Below are 18,985 nucleotides of genomic sequence, written 5' to 3' on the forward strand. Positions count from 1 at the left end.
TGTCTGGATGCAATTAGACTGATGGGATGTCATGTTTACTGAAATGTAAGCAGAGATGATGAAGAGGGCCATTGGTTTCTGCATCTATTGCCTGATTGGTTCTATTATTAGTGTTGAACTTGCAAGCACATTGCAATGCTTAAAATGCCAATTAGACATGAGCTTAATACACTGCTGCATGGTGCATGATTTATATTTGTGCCACATTCCAGTTAGACACTTAATGTTAATGTTAGTCATAATATTGATCACATACTATCCTTCTTTAAAAGGTAATTGATGGACATTAATGCTTGTTTGTTGAACACTAACTATGTAGTGTATTCATGATAGTTATTACTATTTATTAATAAGTAATTACTATTATTAAAGTTTACTGAGAAAATCTAGCTTTTAATTTTATGCAGTTTTGTGTTGGCTGTAAATCTAATTGGAGGTTTACCTATGTCTCCAAAAAAGTTGGCAACCCCTGACAGCGTGTGTTGATGATGAGGCTGAAGCCCCGCCCACTGCACATGACTTTACGGCACTTACTTCCTTGTTTTAAATAGATTGGAACAATGTTGACAGCAGTAAGTCTTTCGCTGATCTTGGGCTCTTTAACCGCGGTTTTATCAGCAGGTGAGTGACTTAGGTTTGACGCTATGCAGCGAATTAAATAAACTGATCAATTTCTTTATAGCTGCGCCTGTAATGTTTTGAAATACGTTTTAACGTGCACATGTTAAAAGGTACTGTTGACTAAAGCTGTGTGTGTGAATGCATAGCATTCTTATCATCTTTAATTAAATTCCCAGCGGAGGAGCTCCGGTTCGCATCATATTATGGAAATCACATGGTTCTGCAGAAAGCCCCAGCTAAAGCAGTCGTGTGGGGATATGGACATACAGGGGCCAAGATCGTGCTGTCGTTGTCTGGATCACACAATGATTATAAAACGGCTACGCGTGTTGTCAGTGGTAAAGTATTTACACGAATCTAGTGAAGTTTATTTCTGGTTTTGTAGCTATCATTAGATGTGCTGGACTGCGCAAACCGATCGCTGTACAACATCAAAGTGCCGCGAGAACTGCGTTTTCGACTCGCTCTCGCGGTACTTTCATGTCATGTCATGAGCCAGTCGAATTTTTTAAATGTGCATTAAACGCACAGGAGGTATTTAAAAAGTATAGTACAGTACAGTATCTTGTGAAGTCATGTGATTGTAAAGTATGTTCTTACTTGACTTGACCATGACCTCTGCACGTTGTGGTCTTTAAAGGGACTTTTTTTAATGAATGTCTAATAAAACTTTGGCGAAATTTTAGTTCAAGATACCATATAGATAATTTATTATAGCGTATTAAAATTGCCACTTTGTATGTGTGAACTAGGGCTGTCACGATTATGAAATTTGGATGACAATTAATTGTCTATTTTATTGACATTTAATTCTCATACATGTTTTTCTTTGTTTATGAAATAATTTTCACATATTGTTGTGATTATTTTAATTAAATATAGTGCAAGGTTTACATGACAGTAAATATTAATACACATATAACACATTTTTACAGTTTTTTATAATTGCTAACACACTAAAATGACATGAACAGCACAACTATTTAAACTGACACACAGAGAGCAACACCTCTTCTCAAGTCTCCAAAAGTCTAAACACATTTTCTGCTTAACACACATTTTGCAATTCACAATGGCACTTTTTAAATGCACTGAACACGGTTCTCTGCACAAGACACAACAATCTGACATAAAGTCACATGTTTGCCTTTTCAAAACACTACCATTCAAAATGACACTACGCGAGCTAAATGGCCAATATATGTGCCACCTGCCCAAACACCTGAGTTGTTAATTGTTAACACTTCTATCAGGATAAGCACTAAAAAAAGCCAACGGGAACGTCATAGGCCACAGAGCCATTATAGATGTTCCTGGCTAACGTGGTGGGAACATCACAATGTGTGCTGCCATCTCCAATATGGATGGGGTCCTCCACCGTCATGCCAACCTTGGACCATACAACACAGCCCATATTCTCACAGTTCTAGAAAGACTCCACAACATTCTCATACCATCAGAAGGGGTTTTCACACTGCGCTTAACCCTGGGTTATCTTCATTCTAAACCCCGCTTTTAACCCTGGGTTAAGGAGCGTTTCACACCTGTAATTTGAAAGCGGTGTTGGCACCGCTTTTTACCCAGGGTTATGAAACCGTGCTCTGGAGCAGGGTAAGCACTGCATTTGTGGTGTTAACCCCGCATTGTGGTGCCAAACGCATGCAGTGTGAAACGAAGCAGGGTTAGAATGTTATGACCCTAATTAAACACAGCTGAAGTAGCTAATCAAGGCTTGATAATTACAGACAGGTGTGTTGAAACTGGGTTGGAGACTCCTGACCCAGGGTTTAGAAATGCACAGTGTGAAACGTCAAATTATGAATACCCAGGGTTATCTCTTAACCCCTGGTTAAGTTTGAACAGTGTGAAACATGAAAAAAATAACCCAGGATTCCGTTAACCCTGGTTTTAGAATAACCCAGGGTTAACAATTTCAGGCGTGAAAAGCCTAAGTGAGAAACATGAAAAAAATAACCCAGGATTCCCTTAACCCTGGGTTTAGAATAACCCAGGGTTAACAATTTCAGGTGTGAAAAGCCCTAGAGTTTATGAATGATGCAGACCAAAGAAACTGGTACGTTGTAGTATGGCACAACGTGAGCTTTCATCATGCAGCCCCAGTTTTGCTGACCACCAAACATTTATCGTGCAATACCTCCCACCATACTCGCCATTTTTGAACCCCATAGAAGAGTTATATGGAAGGTATATGACCAGCAGCCCTTTGTGCGCATGCCTCTTTTGCAGGCTATGGAAGAGGCATGTGATGGGATTGATGTTGGTGCAATTTAGGGATGGATAAGGCGCTCAAGGTGCTTCTTCGCTCGATGTCTGGCAAGGGAATATATTGCCTGTGATGTGGCGTTGTGACTTGTTTGGTGAAAAAAAAAATCAACAGCATGTGTGTGTATCTGCAAATATTTCTGTGCATGTGAACAATCTAATACATATTTTAGTATTATGGCAAAGCATACTAAAGAAAAGTGCACTTTTCATTATGCCCAACTGTGTGTAGTTGGTTAGACAAAAATCTGGTAATATGAATGAAGTGTGTTCCAATTTGTGTCAAAGTTTGATTTTGATAATGTTATATGTAGTTTAGGTTGGAGTGCTTCATTTTGCAGGATATATGTGGTATTTTGCTATTTGGGTGTGTGGTTTTGTAAATTGTGTTAAGTTTTTTGATAAAACCAGACTAGCTTGCAAAATTGTGTGTTAGCAATTGGAAAAAACTGTAAAAGTAATCTGATACTGTCTAATTTATACAGGCGCTGCAGCTCCCCCTTGTGTTTTTTAGAAAGATGTGTAATCATTGCGGTTACCTGAAATCATCACGATGAGGTCAAACAATCGCGATGAGATGATTATTTAATTATTGTGACAGCCCTAGTGTAAACAAAAATGTGCTGTTTTGGGTCCTGTTAAATGCTAATGAGCTGATCTTTGCATTAAATAGCAGTGCCATGGATGGGTAGTGCAGATTAAGGGATGGTATTATCCCCTTCTGACATCACAAGGGGAGCCAAATTTCAATTACCTTCTTTTTCACATGCTTGCAGAGAATAGTTTACCAAAACTAAGTTGCGGGGTTGTTCTTAATCACATTGTCTAGGTTGATAGAAGCACTGGGGACCCAATTATGGCACTTAAAGATGGAAAAAGTTATATGTCCCCTTTAATGGTTCTCAAAAACCTTTTCCCTAAATGTACCACAGGTATTTGGCATACAACTCTCAGCCCTGTGGAAGCTGGTGGACCTTACACACTGATTGTATTGCAGACAACAACTAATACTTCCATCATGCTCACAGATGTACTCTTTGGAGATATCTGGTTATGTGGTGGACAGAGTAACATGGCATTCACAGTTGGTCAAGTAAGTGAGTTTCTCCAAAAAAGGTTTTGGTATGCTTATACCTCTAGTTTTCAGATATTGAGATGTATAGTGACAAATTATGAGCCTGTCGTTCAACAGATAAATAATGCAACAGAGGAGCTGGCCATGGTCTCCAAGTTCTCTGATGTGAGAATCTTTCAGGCTGCCTTGGAGCAAAGCAATGTGGAGCTATATGATCTGCCAGGAGTTGAAGTTCCTTGGTCCCGACCAACAGCGGGTATTACATGCACTTGCATGAACTTAGAGGACTTTGCAGTGAACGTTTGCTAAGACTAAAGAAAAAAATGTCTCATACCTTAAGAGAGATAAGCACCTAATTTTCTTTGTCTTTTGTGTTTATTAAAGAGTTGCTAGGTGGAAAGCCTTTTACCCATTTTTCTGCTGTGTGCTGGCTCTTTGGCCGCTACCTCTATCAGACACTAAACTATCCAATAGGGTTAGTAGACTCATGTTGGGGAGGAACACCTGTGGAGGCCTGGTCAGCATCAAGGCCACTTCACAAGTGTGGACTGAACAGCACAATGACCAGGTGCATTACCATTAAAAAACAAAATATTTAGCTAAAGAAAGGTTGGCATGAAATACCTCTAATTTAACATGCTTGATTTCTGTATCTTAATGCAAACTCAATAGACAACTGCCTGTGCAAAGTAACTTTTGGAAGGACATGCCATTCGCAGCATCATGGAAGAATTCTGTGCTGTGGAATGCTATGATCCATCCATTACTCAACATGACCATCAAAGGAGCCATATGGTACCAAGGTAATATCGGGTACAAATCGGGTATTTAACCTGTATCACATCAAGATTTGCAAAAAGACCTTCTGTAATTTAACAGCATTTTATTACAGGTGAGGCTAATGCAGGCTACAACAGAGATGAATACAACTGCTCTTTCCCTGCCATGATCGATGACTGGAGACGGGCTTTCCATCAAGGCTCAGGTGGCCAAACGGCAATAGACTTTCCATTTGGATTTGTGCAGGTGCCAGTAGTAAAATACAAATGTTAAAACTTTTGGCAGATATACTGTATGTACCCTCATTACTTTTGACATGAAATTATACTAGATTTCTATTGAATGCATTTCATCTCTCCTAGCTATCCACATGGGAGAAAAACTATTTACAAGATGGATTCAGAGAAATACGCTGGCACCAAACAGCAGACTATGGTTTTGCCCCTAATAAACGTATGCATAACACCTTTATGGCTGTTGCTGTTGACTTACCTGATGAAAAATCCCCCTGGGGCAGGTAAGAAAATAGAAATGTTGTTTAATGTGAAAATTAATATTTTTCTGGACTCTTAAGTCTTTAATTTTGCTCCAATAGCATCCACCCACGGTTTAAAAGGGATGTGGCATACAGACTTGTGCTGGGGGCAAGAGCTGTCGCCTATGGGGAGAAAGGTGTATCTTTTCAGGGACCTTTCCCTGCTGAAATCCAGTTTGACCAGTCTTCTATTAACATTATGTTCGATCAGGAAATTTCTGCCGCCTATTCCGATAATGCTTTTGAGGTACAATAAGGTTTTACATTCACTGTTTACTCAATTAGAGAAAAACACAAATTCAAACAAATGGTTTTAAGGAAAAACTAAAAGCACTAGAGTTAAACTGAACATGCATAACTGATTGTATATTTTTTATTTTTTATTTTGCTGCAGATCTGCTGCTCCGCGAATAATACATGTACAGATGACTCCCAGTGGATTTCAGTGCCCATGAAAAAACTGGGCTCTAATTATATTTTGCTGTCTTTAAGTCAGTGTCCCTCCAAGCCCACCGCTCTGCGTTATCTCTGGAGAGACTGGCCATGTGCTTTTAATGCCTGTCCAATTTATAGCTCTGACAAAGTTTTACCTACACCACCTTTCTTGGAAAGATTAGACTAACCTAATTATATATAGTGTAAATATTTGGATTATAAAATGTGAATTTGAACATTGCTATCCTAACATTTGTCTCCAAATGCACAGATTGCACACCTTTGCACTTATGCACATAACAATTTGTTTACATTAATTATGGATGAAACAAGAATGTGATGATTGCACACATTTTGTTTAGTTTTTGTTTGGAATTTACTTGAGAATTTGTTACCAAATAATGACATTAATTATGGGTGAAACAAGAATGTCTCTTTTTTCCTAGCAAACATGGGCCTTAATTTTTCATTTTATTAATATTTGTTTATATATATTTATATATGACAACATTAATGTAATCACAAAAACAATCACCTTGTGACAAAGTAAACAACGGCTACAAAGTAAACTATTTCAATAAAAAAGCCCTTTCTGAAAGTATTAGGTCTAACTTTGGAATTAATTAAAGTACAAATTTGAAATACATTTGCAAAACCAACAAGCTGGCGTCTCTGGGGGTCATAGAAATAAATAGGTGGGTAGAACCATTGCGAGGTTGCCTCGAGTAGGCGGAGCTTGTTGTTTGTGTTGAAGTTTATGCCGAGCTGCGCAAACTGATCGGCGAATGAAATCAAGGTATCGCGAGAGCTGTATGCTCTCACATCGCTCTCGCGGTACTCCGATGTCATCCCTGGTACTCTACATAGCTACGCATGACCCAATCAAACACCTTACTCTGTAGTTTTGGCCAACGTGCGCCATCTATAGATTTGTTTAAACCTTACAGTGCAACTATCTCTATTAGCGTTTCTTGTTTTTATTTAGCTCAGTGAATTGCAAGCTCCACTTGGCGCGTGCGCTGGGAGGCGTGTGCGCATGTATGTAAACTAGCGGCCTTTTCCTACTGAGGGCAGACGAGACGCGTCTTTTCTGCTAAGAAAACACATATTATAGTTAGTGTATACATAAACAGGTAACGTTCACTCATTTGGTCATTTTAATTATTACAGGTTTTTGTTTGTTATCTCATTGACTCATTGTTGCTACTCGTTGGCGGCGCTAGATGTACAATGTAGTTAGCTAGCTAGCATGCTAACGTTAGCGGCTCAGTCAATCTTCCTGTAATATTTTATAACGTTAGACAATATATTACCTAGCGAGTTGTCTATGCACCAAGCGTGTTATACGAGCTGAACCATGATTTGGGTGTTTTAAATGTGCGTCCATGAATATTGCATTAATCGGGGTTGTTTTGGCAGTTAGCTTGGTGGACTGTAGCCACTTGGCTATCAACATTACCGTTTTCTAACTTTATTTTGTTACATGCGTCTAAACTGTGTTGTTTTTTCTTATGTAAAGTTTCAACTTTACAACTATTCTTAAACGATGTGATGTAACTGTTATTTAGTCTGCCATTTATTTGGAAAGCGCCCCCTTCTTGAATTCTCGGTCGTGTCAACAATCTTTTAAATGTACCAAGGTTTAAATCACTTTTTACAAAGTTAACACAAAGTTCTTTTCTTTTCAGCTAATCCTGTTCTTTATTCTGACTCAACCTGTTAAAATCCAGTTAAGGTTATTGTTTGACTTAATGTTTTCTGCATAAAATCATGATGTAGCAAATTAGATTGTTTTGAAACAACACCAATGAGGAAGCGATAGAAAATGACTCACTTTGTGTATTCACAATTTGTTTTTTATATTACTGCTTTGATTTAATTTAGCTTGACCCTATTCTGCAGGTGGTTATGAACAGTGGGGAAAACCTATACAGATATAATTTAATCTACTGTAATTTAAAATAAGCATCTTAACATAACACACAAACATGATTGTAATGTACCATTCTGAGCTGTATTGATGTATTTAGTGTACTGAGATTTACAAATGGCATTATATATGGCTACTGCGTGTGTTTGTATACTGTTGTGTTGAATACTAAATTGTGTCTTCTATCTATTGTAGCAGCCCTGCCCCGACGCGGCCCAACCCCAAGCGGTGCCGTCATGTGGCAGGAGGCCCGCAAACATGAGCGCAAACTCCGTGGGATGATGGTGGACTACAAGCGTCGAGGGGAGCGACGCAGAGAGTACTATGAGAAAATTGTAATAAGAATCATCCATCCTATCGTTTTACCCTACTGTTTAAGCACAGATGAATCTTAGTAGTGAACATTTTAAATGGCTTCCTGTTTAGAAAAAGGATCCAGCCCAGTTCCTTCAGGTTCACGGTCGAGCATACAAAATCCACCTGGATTCAGCGGTAGCCCTGGCAGCTGAGAGTCCCATCAACATGTATGTCTTTAGCACACACATCCGTACACATTGACCACTGTCAATACTGAATCCTATGTTTACTGTATTTAAATAGAGCATTTCAAAGTCATACAACCATACTTGTATGTCTATAATGTCATTGTAGGATGCCTTGGCAAGGAGATACCAATAACATGATTGATAGATTTGATGTCAGGGCACACCTGGACTACATCCCAACCTATACACCACCTCTTCTGAACACACCGTGAGTCTGGTTATTTAACTGCGTTTTGATGACTGTGTAGTTGAACTATCTTAAGTGTAGTTTACCTACTGCCTTATCTGACATAGTGTGTTGTTATTGATTTAAGTTTTAAGTCCTTTGTATATGTTATTTGTTTCTGTCGCAGCACCCCAGAACAGGAATCTGAAGAAAGGAAGTGCAATTATGAGCGCTATAGAGGTTTGGTGCAGAATGACTTTGCTAACAGTAAGTCACCGTTGGTTTCAAACAGATGAAATGGATTTTTTGCTGCTTTCCAACACTGTTCCTGAAGGTGGAACTGGGATGGGAACCAGTGGTGTATATACTGTATTGATTAATTGGGAAGAATCCACCTTAAAAGTGTTCTTGTCATTTTGTAGTCTCTGAGGAGCAGTGTTTGTACCAGATATATGTAGATGAGCTCTATGGTGGCCTGCTGAGACCAAATGAGGATGAAAAGAAAAAGTATGAATCCCTTCTATGCATTCTACATTTATAACAACATAAGTGCCTGAAAGTACCTTCACATCTATGTTTCTGTCTCTTAGACCTACTGAGAAGAAAGCTCAGATTGGATATACGTATGAAGACAGCACAGTGACAGAATCACATGATCCAGAAAAAGAAAACGACGAAGACTCGGAAAACAGCGAGTCTGAGGAAGACGAGGTCATCCCTGACATTGGTGCGTCCTTAAAAAATATTGCAATATGTTCCTGTAACTCAGTGGTAGAGCATTGTGTTAGCACCACATACTGTTGTGGTTTCAAGGTTGTTCGCTTTGGATAAAAGCATCTGCCAAATGCTTAAATTTGCACTTTTGAGGCAAAACAAAGGGCCCTGATGTACTTTAAGATATGTCAGTGCAAGTTGTTTTCAGTTTGGACAGGTCTTACATTTACTTTAGTCTAGGACTAGTTTAATCTCTGTGCAGGAAACTGCCCCTTTATGTGCATCTTGGGGGTAATTCGCTTGTTAAGTCATGACGTAAGCCACACTCATTTCAGTAACAGCCGTTCATGAGCACTATTTATTTATATTACACATTTATGCCAAATTATAAAATCACAGTGTACACCGCAGTCTCCAGGCTCAATCACAGACAGCAATATATTAATAATTCGTAAAAATAAATCCATGTCCTTGAGTCATCTCAGATTTTATTATGGTGATAAAATTATAATGTTTGTCATTATGATGCAAGTGATTAGAAGTAATTTTTTTGTAATTTCCCTATGGCATTTGAGATTGCTTGGACCTGGAAATGGTGGATGATGTCAGACAACAAATGGATTAATTTATAGAACATAGAAATACTTCACATACAGTATGCTATAAGTGATGTTATTTCAATAGTGTATTTTTAACATGTATGTAAATACTTTATGTTGTAGATGTTGAGGTGGATGTCGATGAACTGACCCCAGAACAGAACACTGAAATCAACAAGATGGGCACCACTTATGGCATGGCAGACGGAGACTTTGTTTGGTTCGTTCACCCATCCTTCACCTAAACCAGCAAAATGCAAAATATTCAGAAGAGAATAACAAATTGACCATATTTGGCCATAAAAGAGATCCGAGTAAGCATGTTGTAATTATTTTATAAACTCATGTAAATAAAAACTGGTCAATCTTGGTGGCAGGATGTTGAGGAAGGACAAGGAGGAAGTGGAGGCCATTAAACATGCTAAAGCTTTGGAGGCAGAGAAGGCCATGTATTCTGTAAGGACACCATCTTGTTAACTGTCCTTCATTGAAGATGTATGTGTTTGATTTTTTTGATCATTTTTACTGTTACCATTCTGAATCCATCAGGGTCGGCGTTCTCGCAGGCAGCGACGAGAGTTTAGAGAAAAATATATGAAAGGACGACAGATCAGCCCACCCAGGTAACCTCAACATAAAATATGTTAAAGGAACACGCCCACATTTTGGGAATTTAGCTTATTCACCATATCCCCAGAGTTAGATAAGTCCATACATACCTTTCTCATCACCATGCGTGCTATAACTCTGTCTGACGCAGCCCCCTTTAGCTTAGCTTAGCACAAAGACTGGAAGTGAATGGCTCCAGCTAGCATACTGCTCCCAATAAGTGACAAAATTATGCGAACATTTTTCTATTTATGTGTTGTGATTTGTATAGTCACACTTTGTACAAATAACAAGGTCATATGAGACACAGCCATCTTTTAACAGTATACATACTGGGAACTATATTCTCAGAAGGCGAAGCACTGCTACTTGGGCGGAGTATGTAAAATGGATATGTAAAATGTGGGCGTGTTCCTTTAAACACGCGTATATTATTTGCGATGTTTCACTAATATACAACCATGTTTTTAATTTTTTCCTTCGAAGAAATTCCTTATTTATATTTTTGATCGTTCTGGTAATCCTCATTTAATCATCAATATAAGTCATAACTCAACAGCACCTTTAAAATTTTAGGTGGAGTTCATTTTTAGGTGGAAATCTTTTTGAAAATATGTAATGTTTTGCTTTTGTTTAAAAATTAACTAAAACTATATGAATTCCAAACACAGCTATGCCAGAAGAGACAGTCCCACATATGACCCATACAAACGGTAAGTATAGTTGAAAGTCTGATATTTTTCAATGCATTACCAGCTAAATAAATACATTTCTATACTTTATATACTAATACTGTATTTTGTTATGCCCTTCCCAGGCCACAGTCAGATTCAAGTTCAGAGTCCCGATCTCGATCCCGATCTCCAGGCAATGATAAAATCACCTTCATTACTAGCTTCGGGGGCAGTGATGAGGAGGGAGCCGCAGCCACGCAAGCCCTGCCTGCGGCACCATCAAGCCACACCTCCTCCAACACCGCAGGTCATAGCAGGGGCTCCCGGTCGGTAACTTCCCTTTCCTACTTTCTGGCTCTTTAGTGGCTGATTTCTATTTTAAAATGTGTTTGGTGGAAGGGTGTTTCAGGGAATTTCGCATGTTCAGCCTGAAAATAAATGTTTTGTTTATTAAAACTGTTGAGAAAGCAAATCAATTTTGGAGCTTCCTCAGACCCATTGCTCTTTTAATTTATAAGTTTAATTCCTTAACTGGTCAAGCACTTTGCATTGTCTTGCACTTTGATTTAATACATTTTATAGGTTGCCCATTGTAACATAGCATATTGTCTTTTATCTTTCAGTCGAAGACGCTCATCCTCAAGTCACTCATCTTATTCATCCCGCTCCTCTTCGCATCGCTCCTCACGTTCATCCTCACGTTCCCGCCGGAGTCGACGTTCACGTGGAGGCAGAGACCGGGACAGCCGCTATTCACGGTCTCGTTCTCGCTCTCGTCGGCGGTCTGATTCCCGTTCACGGCAACGCAGTGGAGGTGGTGGCTCGAGGAGACGATATGACAGGACACGGTCTCGTTCTACGGATCGGGACAGGGGTAGAGACAGAAACCGAGAAAGAGAACGAGACCGGGATAGAGGGAGGGGCTACACAGGCCGCAGACGATCCAGGTAGGACAGCTAATAAAATTTTCTCACTAACTTTGTTTACAAAAGAAATGTGTCCAGCCTGAACAGTGTTGCAGATCTGTTGTTAAAGCAACACCAAAGAGTTTTTTTACCTTAAAATAACATTTCCAAAAAAGTTTCAGTCGTTCATCCACTCGAAACAGGGTGAACGGCACTTTCACATTCGCTTTGCAGCCCTCTATCGGCCAAAACCGCAACTAAAGACGTTTCCAACCGTCGGGTCGCGGTCCTGTAGTTCGAGTGAAAACTACAAAAACTTGCTTTACAGCAGACCTACAATCCAATCAGAGCCAGCTTTGCTGCAGTAGGCTAAATTATTTACGACGGTGGAATGGACAATTACGCTTCCAACCTGTAGGGGGAGAAAAGAGCAAAAACTCTTTAGTGTTGCTTTAAGGTCTTAACTCTCTCCCTCAGGTCTAGGTCACGCTCACGGTCAGGTGATCGTTATCGCCGAAGGAGTCGCAGCTCGGCGTACAGGAGGGGTGGCAGCATCAGTCAAAGCCCCTCCCGCTCACCCGCCGCAAGCCGTAGCTCCTCCCCCTCTTCCCGTTCTGCTCAGCCTGCCTGTGCTTCTGGTGACAAGCTGAGAAAGTAAGTAGCAACCACTTTTCTATCTAAATGACTGGATTTTGCATGACGTCACAGTATTAAAGGCACCATGCCGCCATATTGGTATGCCCAAACATTCTATTAAATGAATGGGATATCAGATTTTATTGATAAAACAGTACTTTACCAGCTTCTGTTTTAATATCTGAAGTGTCCCTGTATGACACATACGTCCTTAGCATTACATGGTTATTTAATCAATACTGTTCTTAAGGTTATAAAACTTTATTTCTATGCATTTTACACCTGTGCCATTGCAACAGAATGCTGCAGACACAGTCACCTCTTATTTTCTATAAATTCCTAAAATATCAAAAGTAACAATTCATTTACATAGACAAAATAATCTTGTGCGACTGATACGCTTTAAACAGAGTGAATGTAGATCATGATTTTGAATGTAAATCAATGACACCCTCTTCCTGTTGGGCATACCAATATGGCCGCCGGTGGCTTCACCTCGCGCTGTTACGTTAGCGCTCTATGTGCAATCCAGTCGTTTATATTAATCAGTGGTTGCAACACAACTTAAAAAAAGCAAAATGACCAAGTTTAGACTGAAAATAAAAAAGTGATGCAGCTAACAGTTTATCATTTTTTTTCTCTCAGGCCTGACACTGCGGGTGGTAAAGAGACTGGAGCTGCCAAAGTCAGTAAGAATTTAATATATCTCGAATTTGTTGCTAAAGACTTCGCCTCCCTCACCCCTGACAGGCTGATGCAGTTAACAATCAGGCTGGGGCTCTTGCCCATCTCTTGTGCCCTTGGCTCCACAGAGAGCCTTTGATCTCATTGGAAATGCTTTTGATTAGGTCATCAGTTGTCCTGGCGCACAAGGTGGCTGCAGTGCCCGGTCTTTACAGTTTTTAAGGGGGAGCAGAACTTAACTGAATGACCTTATATGCCTTTTGGAATGTGTATTTACAAGGTGTCTGAGAGTGATGATTTTATGTGCTCTTTTTGGTACTTGTATTTAAGGAAAGATACATTTGATTTTCATTTAACCCAATAAGTGTTATCTGAACTGCTGGGTTGTTGATAGACACCCTGTGAATGATGTGATGAAAGGGAAACTACAAAGGTATAATGGATGTTATGAGGTTGTCTAAGCAGTTAGAGAGATCAGGTGGTGCTTCTGTTCTGGGCTTGTCAAGACAGGCAGAGGAACTTCACTCACTTACACACATACACAAACACACCTGCATAAGTCAATACACATTGTCCTTGTGGGTTGAACAGCTTACCACTATGAAAAGCAGAACCATCTAAAATGGCTACATTTGCCATTTTGACACGGTTCCACCAATTTACCATGCCTGACCCGGTAAAGATTATATAGCTTTGTACTGTTTGTTCAGTGCTTTTGATTTTGTATAAATTGCTACCCTCATTTGCCTGTTCACACCTCGCCCCTACTGCCCGCACAAACAAATACCTAATAAACGTCACAGGCAAAAAGGACAACCGGTGCTGTGAAATCTGACCACCTGTTGATGTTAAACGGGCAGCAAATTAATGATCTGTATTTGGTCTAAAAGTACTCCCCCATCTGCATGATTCTACCTTAGCATACATAACTTGTTCTCGGTTTTTTGTGCAGTTGCCTGATTTCTTTATTCCCGCCTGTCCTAAAGTCATTGTGTCTATTGCAGTCCAAGATGACCCCACAGGAAAAGCTCAAACTTCGTATGCAGAAAGCTCTAAACAAGCAATGTAAGTTACTAATTTAGACATTTAATAATCATCTTTGTCCATTTTTTTTTTTAGGACCAGCTGTGTTATGACCTTTCAGAGACTAAAGTCTCAATGTAATTATGAGATTTGGTGCTTCAAAGGTTGATTTCAATCTTTGACATGATCTTACTCAGTCAATATTAAACATATCAATGTTATAATTTTACCGATTGTACTTTACATTATATAGGATGATTTTATGTAGAAAACAGCAAAATGACTATAGCTGGGGTTTTTACAGGCAGAGCCACAAATGTGTTAGACAGATATGAGAATATTAACTGTTAATTGAAAGCTGAAAGAAGTAACAACTTAGCCTAATTATTTATTTAACTTAATAGAACGTTAGAAATGGTAAATGATAAAAAATTTAAGTTTTGTGCAGTCTGCAGAATTTCTTTTTTTTTACCTTCTACACTGTAAAAAAATCCTTGTTGCACTTTTTTTTTAAAGTTTAATCAATTTTAAACTACATTATTTAAATTAAATTTTATGTTGTACCCTGATACTAGAATATCGTTTAAAAAAATTCTGATTAATCTACACTAAGTGCCCCATAATGAAAAATCAAACACAGAATTTAAGAAATGTCTGTAAATTTATTAAAAAGAAAGTATTCAGACCCTTTCCACACTTTTTCTAAAGCAGTAATTCTTAAAGTGTGGTCCGCGGACCACTAGTGGTTCGCCAATCCCCCCCCCCCCAGTGGTCCTCCAAAAGATGACCTAAACAAGGCAAGTTTTTATACAAAATCATCACTTATTTAAGTAGATTTTTAATGCACTTGCGAAACTGTGATATCAGTTCTTGCCATTCTGTTTTAATAACGTAAAAATGGATCGGTGGCTAAACCAAAGAGGAGTCAAGCGTCAACTGAAAGCAGCTAAAATCCACAGATCTATTATTTTTGTAATGTACTAGTTTTTGTTTCATGTGTAAAATCCCTGTAATTTCAGTGATTTTGGAGATTAAGGGGAACATTTTTTTTTCAGCATTTTATTGTTACCATAGTTACAACCATACACTTCATATACCCACCACCTCACTTTTAAACTAATGGCTTTTTGGAATGACATTAAGTGGGACCTAGGCTGTTATAGTATGTTTAATTGCAGTTTTTTTTCACATGTGCAGTTTGTTGTTCATATTAAGCTGCAACTCATTTCACATTTACTTTTTCAAATGAAATAAAATTCATATAATAATTTCTAAACATAGCATTGTATTTGTGTTTAAAAAATTAGTTTTTGACTTGAAACAGTTCTGTATTAAACTTAAATTTAGCTTATTCTTCTTTTTTTGTTGTGTTTTGGGGGCGTGTTAGAGTGGGATTCTGTTAGGTGGTCCTCAGAAAAAAAATTGGAAGATAAAGTAGTGCTTGGGCTGAAAAAGTTACTGTTCTGAAGGGTTAATTCACCCCAAAATGATAATTTAATTATGGATCACTTACCCCTGTGTCCACCAAGTGCTCCGATTGTTCACGAGCAGACTATGGCGCATGCTGATGACGTAGTTGCCGGCGTACAGATACAGAATACGCTGGCAAGTAATTTGGGCATTTATGCGAGCTGTTTAAGTATTGTTTACAATGTTTGCATAATGTTTTTTTCCGCTTTTTTAAAAAGCGGAAAAAACGTTGGCAACTATGTTAGCAGGTTTTAACAGATTGTGAATGTAACTGAAGTCAATGGGACAGACAAAAGCCTCCCAGTTTTTATTAAAAATATCTAAAAATGTGTTATAAAGCCAATCAGAGCACTTGGTGGTTTAGAATGACACAGGGCTATGTGATTTATGATAAAATTATCATTTTGGGGTGAACTATCCCTTTAAACTCTGATGCCTCTTATTTCTCTTGATCGTTGTCAACTGTTTCGGTACCTTGAGTCGATTCCACTTATTGGAAATGAAATTGATTAGACATGATTTGGAAAGGCAAACATCTTTCAAAAAAGGTTTAGCAGCTGACAAAGCATATCAGAGCCATGAGGTCAAAAGGAATTACCTGCAGTGCTCAGAGACCCAGATTTGGGGAAGGCAACAAAAACATTCTGCAGCACTGAAGGTTCCCAAGTGTCCTCCATAATTCTCAAATGTAAGGAGTTTGGCACAACCAGGACTCTTCTGAGAGCGTTCACCCTGCGAAACTGCACAGTCTGAGTGTGATTGGCCTTAGTAAGGTGACCAAAAACCTGATGGTTACTTTGACTGAGCTCCAGAGATCCTGTGTGGAGATGGGACAAGAGGCTCTCCACCAATCTGGGCTGCTTGGATTTTGTACAAAAGCACCCAAAGGACTCTCATACTGTGAGCAACAAGATTCTCTGGTCTGATCAAACCAAGATTGAATTGTTCGGCCTCAATTTTTAAAGTTATCTATGGAGAAAACCAGGCACCGATCATTACCTGCCCAATATCATCTCAAAAGTGAAGCATATTGGTGGTAGCATCATACTGTGGGGGTCTTTTTTAGCAGCAGGGACTGGGAAGACTGGTCAGAGGCTGAATAGAGCAAAGTACAAAGAAATCCTCAATGAAAACCTGTTTGACAGTGTTCAGAGCCTCAGACTGGGCCAGAGGTTTATCCTCCAAAACATGACAATGACCCCAAGCAAACAGCCATGGCAGCCAAAGCCCTGAATTGAACCCTTTCAAACTCTTCTGAGAGACCTGAAAATGGCTGTCCAACGATGATCCCCATCCAACTTGACCGAGCTTGAGAGGATTTGCAAGAAAGAATGGTATAATATCCCTTAATCCAGGTGTGCAAAGCATACCCAAAAAGACTCAAGGCTGTAATTGCTGCCCAAGGTGCTTCAACTCAGTACTTAGTAAGGGGTCTGAATACATATGCAAATGGCATATTTTAGTTTTTTCTTTATAAAAATGTAATAAGTTCTGTTTTCACTTTGTCTTTGAGGTACTGAGTGTAGATTAATGAGATATATTTATGCATTTCGTATACCTTTATTGACGCACACTTCTCTTGCCTCTATTTTAGTGTATAGAAATTAATTTGAATTGATCAATATAAAATCATTGTTGTATGATTTGAATGCAAATTATTCAAATCATGCTGTTGAACTTGACATTCAATACAGCTTATTCCATTCTGTTCATAACTTATGTGGGCCAAACTCATTTTATGTGTGCATTCTGTATTGGTATACTTGCTATAAGCCTGACCTTGTGCAAAGACTTTAGACTTCAGTTTAGATTCGTGTATGCCACACATTTTCATATGGTTTGTGTATTAGGGGGGAAATCCTGTTTACCCTGTCTTACCTTTTGCTTTTACCTTGCTCAGCAAAGGCGGATAAAAAAGCTGCGCAAGCCAAGATCCAGCAGCAGGAGAACAAGCGACAGGTAAAAGTGTTTATGGGTGTGTAGGCTGGTATGCAGGTTAGTATCATCATATCATGTGGTTTTAACTGAAGTTTCTTGCTGTCACAGGAACGAGAAGGAGTTCTGCGAGCAATGGCACGGAAAATCCGCATGAAGTACGTCTGAGCGTGTATATACATGTAACGTGTTTGTGTTGTCTATGTTTATAAAGGAGAGGATATAGTTTGGTCATTGTTTGGTCTTGCAGGGAGCGGGAACGCCGGGAGAAAGAAAGAGATGAATGGGAGAGGCAGTACGGTCGACAGAGTCACTCGCCCTCCCCCGACTCCAAATACAGTGAGTTTTTATGAATAAATGCTGGAATGTGAAAGATTATTAGATGGTACTATAATCCACCAACCTCAAAATATTCATCTGTGCAGTGATCTGGTTTATATTGATAATGGAATATGGAAAAAGTGTTCTCTAATGCATGAATTATATATAAGAAATTGGATGATAATCAGTCGATTATAAAGAAAAATTCTAATCATAAATCTTGAACACCCCACAGGTCGCGACTACAGCTCATCCAAAAGGTATGCTGAAACCAGTCTGTGCCTGTTCACATTCTGAAAGGCTGGAGAGGGCACCACACTTGTCCATTTAATCTACACACAGCTTGTTTTAACTTAATCTTCTGTTTACATTAACAGGAGGTCTCGCTCAAGATCAAGAAGTCCCCATCACCGGCACTGAGGAAACAGACAGCAGCAAAGAGGAAGAGCAATTGAGAGATGTCAAACTAATGCTTTAGGCGTGAAACGTATTCATTGAAATGACAAATAAAATTAATTTCACTTATTAAAGCTTCCTGCATCATCTGAGGAGCACACTTGAAATAATAAAATATGGATTAACTCGCTTCCATTGCTAAAATTTGTGAATTAGCATGATCATGCTCTTAACAATTGTCTTTAAAATTAAACGATTTGCAATGCAAAAGTTACCATGAAAGGAATGCTTTGATCCATCAATTCCAAATTTAGTAATTTGCCCTGTATCAGATTGGAAATGTTTCTCTCCCTTGTGTCTTTTAGCATTATTAAAATGTCATTCTGTGGGAGTCCACTTGGCATAAATAAGATCATCCTATGTACATATTGTAATCCCTTCATTGAAGATTGTGATAAAATTGGCACTCTTATAGAACAACCAATGAAATGATCTGTTGCTAATCTTCAATTATCATAGATTTGGACATTTAAATAAAAAAATCTCATCTGAAATAAGTATTTTTGGTCTTTTTTTACTGCTATATGTGTAGTACATGTTCCAAATATCCCACGGAACACGTGCTGATAATTTGTTTTAGATTGAATAA

General features: G+C 38.8%; 2 protein-coding genes across 5 annotated transcripts; both read left to right on the forward strand.

Moving 5' to 3' along the window:
- Positions 1-464: 464 nt before the first annotated feature.
- On the forward strand, positions 465-6,238 carry siae (sialic acid acetylesterase). Of its 2 annotated transcripts, none has more exons than XM_073853518.1 (10): positions 465-621; positions 798-959; positions 3,837-3,997; positions 4,097-4,235; positions 4,364-4,546; positions 4,639-4,782; positions 4,872-5,005; positions 5,122-5,276; positions 5,355-5,541; positions 5,689-6,238. In XM_073853518.1, the coding sequence occupies exons 1-10, from the start codon at positions 561-563 to the stop codon at positions 5,914-5,916; spliced, it is 1,554 nt and encodes a 517-aa protein (XP_073709619.1). In that variant the 5' UTR covers positions 465-560; the 3' UTR covers positions 5,917-6,238. The 2 variants fall into 2 exon arrangements, with proteins under 2 accessions (XP_073709619.1, XP_055030887.1); XM_055174912.2 differs by having other exon boundaries at positions 4,364-4,547; positions 4,652-4,782; positions 5,689-6,231.
- A 449-nt stretch (positions 6,239-6,687) lies between these two features.
- On the forward strand, positions 6,688-18,893 carry clasrp (CLK4-associating serine/arginine rich protein). 3 transcript variants are annotated; one of them, XM_055173850.2, is made up of 21 exons: positions 6,698-6,862; positions 7,858-7,994; positions 8,086-8,183; positions 8,311-8,412; positions 8,558-8,637; positions 8,793-8,877; positions 8,961-9,097; positions 9,807-9,903; positions 10,061-10,139; positions 10,233-10,306; positions 10,964-11,005; positions 11,110-11,292; positions 11,590-11,913; positions 12,349-12,525; positions 13,153-13,192; positions 14,196-14,256; positions 17,585-17,643; positions 17,731-17,777; positions 17,870-17,958; positions 18,176-18,200; positions 18,318-18,893. In XM_055173850.2, the coding sequence occupies exons 2-21, from the start codon at positions 7,896-7,898 to the stop codon at positions 18,358-18,360; spliced, it is 1,941 nt and encodes a 646-aa protein (XP_055029825.1). In that variant the 5' UTR covers positions 6,698-6,862; positions 7,858-7,895; the 3' UTR covers positions 18,361-18,893. The 3 variants fall into 3 exon arrangements, 2 of the variants coding, with proteins under 2 accessions (XP_055029825.1, XP_055029824.1); XM_055173849.2 differs by having other exon boundaries at positions 6,702-6,862; positions 7,855-7,994; XR_008636273.2 differs by lacking the exons at positions 18,176-18,200; positions 18,318-18,893 and having other exon boundaries at positions 6,688-6,862; positions 7,855-7,994; positions 13,153-13,196.
- Positions 18,894-18,985: the final 92 nt, after the last annotated feature.

The sequence above is a fragment of the Misgurnus anguillicaudatus genome, chromosome 15 (genome assembly GCF_027580225.2).
Source record: "Misgurnus anguillicaudatus chromosome 15, ASM2758022v2, whole genome shotgun sequence".
Lineage (NCBI taxonomy): Eukaryota > Metazoa > Chordata > Actinopteri > Cypriniformes > Cobitidae > Misgurnus > Misgurnus anguillicaudatus.